This window comes from Melanerpes formicivorus, unplaced genomic scaffold, assembly GCF_026170545.1.
Source record: "Melanerpes formicivorus ecotype bairdi unplaced genomic scaffold, bMelFor1.0.p_v2 SCAF_12, whole genome shotgun sequence".
NCBI classification, from domain to species: domain Eukaryota; kingdom Metazoa; phylum Chordata; class Aves; order Piciformes; family Picidae; genus Melanerpes; species Melanerpes formicivorus.
The window spans coordinates 21,508,606-21,518,187 of record NW_027142364.1 but is presented as its reverse complement, the minus strand read 5'-3'; the positions used below and the strand labels follow the sequence as shown (position 1 = coordinate 21,518,187).

The 9,582-nt window shown below is 51.8% G+C and overlaps 1 protein-coding gene across 1 annotated transcript in view; it reads right to left on the bottom strand.

The window, feature by feature from the left end:
* Positions 1 to 386: 386 nt before the first annotated feature.
* Positions 387 to 9,582, bottom strand: part of MB21D2 (Mab-21 domain containing 2) — a 71,059-nt gene continuing 61,863 nt past the window's right edge. The window contains exon 2 of the mRNA XM_068145661.1: positions 387 to 1,889. Coding sequence (XP_068001762.1) covers positions 625 to 1,889 — 1,265 coding nt within the window. The 3' untranslated portion in view covers positions 387 to 624. The remainder of the gene's footprint in view (positions 1,890 to 9,582) is intronic.

Genomic DNA, 9,582 nt, shown 5'->3' with positions numbered 1-9,582 from the left:
GAAGAACAGATGAACTGGGCTGCAGCCCAGTAGGTTTGGCCTCATCAAATTACCAGCAGTGCTTTCCAACCCAGAGTCTCTCCTCGTTTCTTTAGGGCGATGGAAGCTCTTGGAAAAAAAGAAGTGAATTGCCAAAGGAACAGAAGGTGAGATGTCCCTTCACCAGGCCTAATGGTGCACATAAATTATGGAAGCTTGGGGGGAAAAAAAAACCCAACCCAAAATCTACATGACACTGTGGCACGTGTGTTTATGGTGCTTGCTCTCCTTTAGAAACTACTCACAGACAACGGGGCTGGGAGGGTGGGGGGGAGTGGGCAGGGGGAGAAATCAAATCAAAGCAGCATATGGAATAGCAATAGGCTGTCTCAAAACTTGCACCGTCCTGCAGAACCAGGAGTAATAATTTATTCAGATTGTTCTCAACAGATCCAATCTAGGCTGGATATGTAATAACCAAGAGACTAGGGCATCGAGCAAAACCAAAAGGAAACCAAACCAAACCAAACGCCCCTGCACACTGCAAGGGTCTAACAAAACAACCAAAAAAATGAAGAAGGGGGGGAAAAAAAAGGAGGCAAAAAAAAAAAAAACCCAAACATCCCAAGAAACATTGCTGAAAGCTCAGAAGAATTTGTCATCGATTCTGAAGTGGGGCCTGGTGACATCGTCTGGGTTAATGAAGACGGAGATGGACTTGCCGGGGTTCTCAGTCACTAGCTGCTGCAGCTTTTTGGCTAAGCGGTCGTCAGGCTGGCTGGGGTCCCCTCCGTCCGACTGGGGCGAGGGGATGCTGGTGGCGCTGCCTCGCCGCTGCAGCTCCAGCGTCAGCCGGTTGGCCGCCTTGACGTGCTCGATGGCAGTCCGAAGGTGCTCGGCGGGGTCGGAGCGGACCGAGGAGAGCTTCCGCGCGTGCAGCATGACGGTTTCTTCCGAGAGGTGCTCCAGCATGTTGCACTGGGGGATGAAATAGTTAGGGCACATCTTGTTGACCAAGCAGTGCTGGAGATCGTCGATGAGGCCCAGGAGGAAGTGGGCCGCGTAATCCTCCTGGGCCAAGTAGTTGGCCGGTAGCCTGTCACAAGCCCAAAGCATCATGCTCCGCAAGTGATAAGGGCTGATGGCTTTGGGGCGGGACAGCAGTTTGATGATGATAGCTTTGCAGGCCTGGTAGGCTTGCATGAGGCTGCTGGAGATGCACTTTTTCAGCTGCACTTCGCTTCTGGCAAACGACAGCCTCCATTCATTGTCCTTCTTCCCCTTGTAGGAACACGCAGGCACTAAATAAAACCCACTTATGACTTCCTCCTCTGTGATCTTCCCATCCCAGAAGTGGTTCTCCATCAGCCAGCTCTGGGCCACAGCTGGCCAGCCTTTGAAGGACACCACGGGGACAATGTCGTACAGCATGCGGCTGCTGCCCACTCCTAAAATGATGGATATGATGGTCCCATTCTTCTCTACCTTCTCCACCTTCGGCATCCCTCGCTGGGGCTTTTTTTGGATCTCAGAAAGGACAATGCTGATGGAGTCATAGAACCAGTCTGCCACTTTTGTGGGGGAGAAGAAATAATTGGTAGCTCCATTGATATGGTCCACGATCGTGCAGCAGTCCTTCCATTTGCTGATGGTTCCTTCGTCGAAGAGGCGCAGGCTCAGCCAGGAGTGGCAGAGCGCCGAGTGGCGCATGTCCAGCGTCACCGGTTGGTTGCGGTCGTGCAGCTTCAGCGCCGGCACGAGCAGGGTGAAGTCCATGTCGTAGTCTGTGCCTCGTGCGTAAACATTCAGCTCATCGAGATCAATGTCCACCACGCCTTCCCGCACGCCCCCGGAGAGCAGCAGGTACTCATTGGCGACAGGCAGCTTCTGGTCAAGCTTCTGAACCATGCCTGCAAAAGAGAGAAAGAGAAAACCCTTTTGAAAAGGGGCAAGCAGGCCTGGGAGAGAGGATTTAACCAGAACTAAAGCCCACCCGAGACCCAGCAGGACACAAAGCAACCAGAGGCGTCCATCGCTGCCCGTGTGGCACAAGTAATACATCAGCCCAGCACTCAGCCAACCTTTAGTCCCTTCTGACTCAGGGCAGGGACTTCTCTGCACTCGCAGGAATGGGTGAAGTCCATCCTACACATCACACTGGGAGCAACAGAAACAAGCCACAAGTGCACTGGAGTAGTGCACTGGTTTAGGCCACACCTTGAGTCCTGTGTCCAGTTCTGGGCCCCTCAGTTTAGGAAGGAGGTTGCCTTGCTGGAAGGTGTCCAGAGAAGTGAAGTAGAGCCTGGATCAATCACACCACAGGGAGAGGGAGCAGTTGCTTGCTTTCAAGCATGAAAGTCAGTACTGACCCTTACCATGGGGCGGCAGAGCAGCTATTCAGGGTCCTGATGGCCCATTCTGCATCTACACTGACTCAAAACTTTCCACTCAGGACCGTGATCTGGACCAGCAACAGCTGCAGCTCTGCCACAGAGCTAGAGAAGGACTCTTTGCTAACAGATCACAGCAGCATTGCTGATCCAATTTAAGCTGTGGAGCAAAGGGTTGAGATAAGGTCCTTTTGAGGAAAACATATTTAGACTAGGCATGGAGTGTTCTATGAACAATTGAGGTGGCCAAATTCAGGATTCACTGAGGCTTTAAGGGTGTGCAGTAGGTTCCAGCTGTGCTCTTTGTCCATAAATCTGTCTGTACTGTGAAGGGATTTCAAGGAACCCCATTAGTCAGCATGGTGTGGCACACACTACCCTGGCACAAAACTTTCACCCCAGAGTTCAGCAGCCCAAACAGAAGCTAAGAGAACCACATGTATGTAGAACACAAGCAGGCACTGCAGCTCAGCAAGCACGCCAGTGCGAATGCAATGAAGAAAACCACCAAGACTGGTACTTGACCTAAGTACTTAAGAGCACCAGAGTTCCCTTCCTCCCATCTCAGTATCAGGACCACCAAAAGAGGAGGAAGGAGTAGGGGTTACAGATAAGCCCATGAAATTTCTAGAAGTCCTGTGGAGTTGTCTATAAAGACCAAGCCCCAAACTTGTAGCTTATTTTAGCTGAAGGATCAGCTCTTGTGGCACGGAAGGAAGTTCATTGATATTTAAGAAGTCACTTGCTGCTACCAGGCAAAACATAGAATTTGCACTCATATCCTGTGTGACTTACTCCTTGAAAAGGTTGTTTGGCAAAGCTGATATTTTGCTAAAGTAATAGACTGCTGTGCAGCTCCACTCCTGCCTAAAGCACCTTAAAAGAGTTCTGCTTTCCTGGCTGAGTTAGAATAGAGTAGACCAGGTTGGAAGAGACCTTCAAGATCATTGTGTCCAACCTATCACCCAACACCATCTAATCAGCTAAGCCATGGCACCAAGCACCCTATCCAGTCTCTTCCTAAACACCTCCAGTGATGGTGACTCCACCACCTCCCTGGGCAGCACATCCCAATGGCCAATCTCTCTTTCTATGAAGAATTTCTTCCTAGCATCCAGTCTAAACCTCCCCTGACACAGCTTGAGACTGTCCTCTCCTTCCGTCACCGGTTGCCTGGGAGAAGAGACCAACCCCCTCCTGGCTACAACCTCCCTTCAGGTAGTTGCAGAGAGCAAGAAGGTCTCCCCTGAGCCTCCTCTTCTCCAGGCTAAGCAACCCCAGCTCCCTCAGCCTCTCCTCTCCAACCCCCTCCCCAGTTTTGTTGCCCTTCTCTGGACACCTTCCAGCAACTCAACATCTTTCCTAAACTGAGGAGCCCAGAACTGGACACAGGACTCAAGGTGTGGCCTAACCAGTGCTGAGTACAGGGCAGAATGACCTCCCTGTTCCTGCTGGCCACACTGTTCCTGATACAGGCCAGGATGCCATTGGCCTTCTTGACCACCTGGGCACACTGCTGGCTCGTGTTCAGCCTACTATCAACCAGTACCCCCAGGTCCCTCTCTGCCTGGCTGCTCTCAGCCACTCTGACCCCAGCCTGTAGCACTGCATGGGGTTGTTGTGGCCAATGTGCAGAACCTGGCATTGGGATGTGTTCAATCTCATGCCCTTGGTCTCTGCCCATCTGTCCAGCCTGGCAAGGTCCCTCTGCAGATCTCTCCTGCCCTCTAACAGATCAACTCCTGCCCCCAGCTTGGTGTCATCTGCAAACTTACTGATGATGGACTCAATCAGATCATCAATAAAGATATTAAAGAGGATGGGGCCCAGCACTGATCCCTGGGGCACACCACTGATGCCTGGCTGCCAGCTGGCTGTGGCACCATTCACCACCACTCTCTGGGCTCAGCCTCCAGCCAGTTCCTAACCCAGCTCAGAGTGCTGCTGTCCAAGCCATGGGCTGACAGCTCGGCCAGGAATTTGCTGTGGGGGACAGTGTCAAAGGCCTTGCTGAAGTCCAGACAGACTACATCCACAGCCTGCCCCAGTTCACCAGTTTAAGACCTTCCCAGGTTACAAAACTTGGCATTGTAACAGGGCAGCATGCTCACAAGTATGAGAAAAGCCAGGAATGGGAGAATTAGGAGCAGCATCTGTAGGGCAGCCTTGCTGCTTCACAGCAACACATGAGAAAAGGAGTTCTACAGAAAGAATTTCATTCCTTTGTTGTTCCTCCAGCGGCAGGAGAATAGGATTCGTCTCTGCTTCAAGCGGTGTGACACAGGGAGAATAAAGGCAGGGAAAAGGGATTTTACTTTTACATAACACCTACACTGGGGATACATCCTTGAATGAACTGGGGCTCTGATGTACAGGACACAGAGACTATTCTTCCCACCTAAAAAGAAGGAAGCAAGCTGCTTTCCATCCACTGCAGCCTTTCACACCAACTGCCTTCACAACCACTGCAGTGCCTGCTGGGCTCTGCTGCTATTCCATGACCATCTCTGTGCAAGCTAAAAGCAACTCACAGGCTTGCCCTTGAAGAAGCTGACCACAAGAAGGAAAAAATAGATTACACAGCAACTTATTTCTGACAGAGGCATTTCCTAATTCTGGGTTCCTTCCTGAAGCTTCCCTTCCTGGTACATCAGCTGTGCAACCACTGCCATTGAAAGGAAGTGTACCCAAAGAAAGATTCTATTCTGGTCTCCTCACACTGGATGGGGTGATCTTCAGAGCTCTGGCTGGATTAAGGGACACTTCTCTCCAGTAAGGGAACTGGAGAGAGGTCAAAAGAGCAGTGAGGTGCTCAGAAAGGCTCCCCAAAGGAGGATCTGCAGAATCTTGCCTGCAGCAGAAGCTTCTCATGGGAGTTCTCCTGGGATCCAAGCCTGACCCAAGCACTAGGGGCTGCACTGCTCCTGTTCTCCAACTTAGATCCTGGAGTCTGCTGTAGCATTGCTCACACACATCAGCCTGCTGGGGAGGGACAACCCACACAGCACACAGCCTCGGTTTTCTTCCTTGACCCCTGCATCACCCACTCCTGCAGACAGCCTGCTGGGACCATAAGCTGCTGTAACCTGCCTGTCCTTGCAGACTTTCTGTGTCACAAAGCATTTGCAAGCTGCTTTAGAAAGCTAACGTGGTCCCTCACAGATCACCAACTCCTTCAGATCACAAACACATTCTATACATCACCAGCACAGGAGAATACTAAACCCTCAACATGCTATGGCCAGGCTGCCAAAGAGTTTTAGGGGCACAGGTGATGCACACCACCTCATCTGTGGGGTATGCAGCCAGGAGCTTGCCCTCTCTGTCCAGAAGGCCCCAGGTCAGTGGAATTCAGCAAGTATAAGTGATGTTAGCTGCTGCTCCTCACTACCAGGCTTCCCTACTTGCCTCTTGACTTTGCCATCAAATCTGATTTGAGAAGCAGCACAAGTCTGTGTAGCACCAGCTGTTAAAAATAGCTGCAGCATAGAATAAAGGTCTGGTACCTGCCCTTCAGCCCCACACTGGGGGCCAGAAGGTGCCAGAGTACCCTCTCCTGACTTGCTCAAAGACCCAAAGCATTATGGATTCAGCCTAGGGACACTGATGTCTGCAAAGGATCAGAAGAAGTGGGACACTAGGATGCTTTACACATCTCAACACATGCACACAGACAGAAGGGAGGGAAAGGAGAAATGGACAAAATTAGAAGTGTCCTTCTTCCATCTCCTCTCTCTCCCTCACACCAGGAGGAAGCCTACAGAACTGAGACATGTTCTAGAGAGATCCAACGCCTGAGCTGGCATTCTCATTGAAACCTTCTTCCCCCTGGTCCTTCTTACTTTGCAGGTAACTTAATCCCCACAAAACAAGAGGTTTGGATGCTCATTTCCTCAATCAATAGCAATGATGTGGTGTTCTGGCACTGATCAGTGGCTGACCTTGCATTTAAGGTCTGCCTTCTCCCAACCATTTCCTTGTATTCCAGCAGAAGTCTCCTGTCACTTGCAGCCACTCTCAAACAGATCTGACTCTTGTCTGAAGCAACATCTTCCAGCAATCACACAGAAATTAAGTGAGCATCACACTGCTGCTAGTGCAATTCCAGCACCTGGGAAAACACAGAAGTCCTTTCTTCACAAAGAGCAGAACGCCGGGAATTGCTTTTGATCCAACAGATCTCATTTGCCCTCGCTGGTTCAGCTCTGCCAGCAAGCAGCAGAGCAGAGCCCTTGCAGGGAAGCTTACCCTGTGGCACTGCACACCCCAGCTCCAGGCATGTTTTCTGGGATATGCAGCAGTGTGCCACTGGGAAACAAACCCACTTTAAAAATGCAGAGCCTGAGCCCAGGATTCAAAACAAGCCAAACCCACCCAGGTCTGGAGAAAGCTGACATACCTGTGTTGAAGGCAGGGGTAGTGTCCATTTGTCTCACAAGGGTGCCCAAACCCCACTATGCTGGGTGTATGCCCCCCTCATACCTCCTGGCAGTCTAAGGAGAAGATGACTGAAGGAATCTTCTTGATGTACAGCCATAGAATTGACAGGGTTGGAAGGGACCACAAAGATCCTCCAGTTCCAACCCCCCTGCCATGGGCAGGGACACCCCACACTAGATCAGCCTGGCCAGAGCCTCATCCAGCCTGGGCTTAAACACCTCCAGGGATGAGGCTTCCACCACCTCCCTGGGCAACCTGTGCCAGGCTCTCACCACCCTCATGGGGAACAACTTCTTCCTAACATCAAGTCTGAATCTCCCCATTTCTAGTTTTGCTCCATCCCCCCCAGTCCTATCACTACCTGACACCCTAAAAAGTCCCTCCCCAGCTTTCTTGTAGCCCCCTTTAGATACTGGAAGGCCACAAGAAGGTCTCCTCAGAGCCGTCTCTTCTTCAGACTGAACAGCCCCAACTCCCTCAGTCTGTCAGCATAGCAGAGCAGCTCCAGCCCTCTGCTCATCCTCATGGCCCTTCTCTGGACACCTTCCAGCACCTCCAGATCCTTCCTGTAACAGAGGCTCCAGAACTGGACACAGTATTCCAGGTGGGGTCACCAGAGTGGAGCAGAGGGGCAGAATCCCCTCCCTGGCCCTGCTGGCTCTGCTTCTCTTGCTGCAGCCCAGGCTCTGCTTGGCTCTCTGGGCTGCAAGTGCTCACTGCTGGCTCCTGTTGAGCTTCTCATCCCCCAGCACGCCCAAGTCCTTTTCTTCAGGGCTGTTCTCAAGCCAGTTGCTGGCCAGCCTGTATTGGTGCTTGGGATTGCCCCAACTCAGATGCAGGACCTTGAATTTGGTTGGCTTGGCCTCACCTCTCCAGCTTGCCAAGGTCCCCCCGGCTGGCATCCCTTCCCTCCAGTGTGCCTGCTGCCCCACACAGCTTGGTGCCCTCAGCAAACCCGCTGATGTGTTCTACAGGGAAGGCTAAGGATCACTCACACCACTGCCTTCCTCCTTTCCACTGCTTAACCTTTTCACAGGACCCAGAACAGCCAAAGCTTTTCCTTTTTTCCCTAGGTCTGCCTGGTTTGATGCATCACCTCAGGCATGCTGCCTTTGTCTTCCATATACAATCCTTACCCTCTTGTAAGCCCCCAAAGCTAGGGAAGTTTGACCTCCTCTGGATGCTTAGAAAGTGCTTGGAATTGCTCAGACAGCACTAACCACACCCCAGATGTTATCAGAGAAACAACTTGCAAGCTCAGGCTAAACCTCAGAACCCTCCCACTGCTGTAAGAGACACCTGAAACCCCAGGCCAGCCAAGAGACAAAAAAGCTTTAAAGGCACGAGACAGGCACTCTGCAGCTCCCTGACAATCCTGCTGCAGACAGCAGCTCCTGCACAACAGGAATGGTGTTCAAAGGAATGATCCCTGCAGAGGTCTCCCAGCTGTGGCCAAGTGATGTGTGTTGAATTTCAGGGGCTTCTTTAAGGCAAGATGGGAGGCTGGCTCTGATGCAGCTGAGCTGCACTGCTTCCTCTGCTCCCCCTGGTAATTGCAGATCTATTTATGAGCAGCACAAGTTTTTTTGTTAGGCAGAAGAAGTGAAAGAGTCAGCTGTTTAGGAGAGTCTTTACTTACAAAGCACACTTTGAGAGGACTGTTGGCAGGGGGAGGCAGGGGGTGGGAGGGGAGCAGGGAAGAACAAAGTGCTATCAGTTTAGTCAAATACAGGAGGGGAGCAAAGGAAGCTGCTCCCTGCAGACTGACACACCAGTGTCCTGCTGATTCTGCTCCTCTTAGAACCACAGAATTGTCAGGGACCACAAGCATCATCCAGCTCCAAGCCCCCTGCCATGGGCAGGGACACCTCACACTGCAGCAGGTTGCTCACAGCCACATCCAGCCTGGCCTTCAAAACCTCCAGGGATGAGGCTTCCACCACCTCCCTGGGCAACCTGTGCCAGTCTCTCACCACCCTCATGGGGAAGAACTTGTTCCTCACATCCAATCTGAATCTACCCAGTTCTAGTTTTGCTCCATTCCCCCTCAGTCCTATCACTTCCTGGCACCTTGTAAAGTCCCTCCCCAGCTTTCTTGTGACATGGTTACAGAGCTCAGGGCAGGGAGCAGCAGCCTCTTGTAAAAGAAGTCAGCTTCTTTCTCCAAACTCTTCATCAAAAGCAAGCTTGAAAGCAGTCACCTTTTTTCCCCTTTTATCACATTTCTCATGTGCCTTGGTGGAAGCCACCAGGCTAGCTGAAATCCTGCCTACCAGTGGAGAGGTGCAGTGGGAAAAAAGGGGGGTTGGGGGTGGAATGAAAGAACAAGTTGAGATTTAAAGGGTGCCTGTACAGCAATGGGCAGCGCTGCCACAGACACCCAAACCCAGCAGTGGTGCTTGGCTGAAGCACTTGAGTCTCAGAGACCACAAGGGAAGGGCTAGACTGCTTCCAGAGCTGGAACCAACATTCTCAGAGGGAGCCCCTGCATTGCTCTGCATCTCTGATTTGGGTAGTGAAGAGTTGAAGAGTCACACTCCAGAATGATGCTGGGCTCCCAGCCTGCCAGTCTGCTTAGCCAGTGGACTTACTCAGGCTGTGCCAGGGGAGGTTTAGGATGGAGGTTAGGAAGAAGTTCTTCACAGAAAGAGTGATTGCCCATTGGAAGGGGCTGCCCAGGGAGGTGGTGGAGTCACCATCACTGGAGGTGTTCAGAAGGAGACTTGATAGGGTGCTTGGTGCCATGGGTTAGTTGATTAGATGGTGTTGGGTG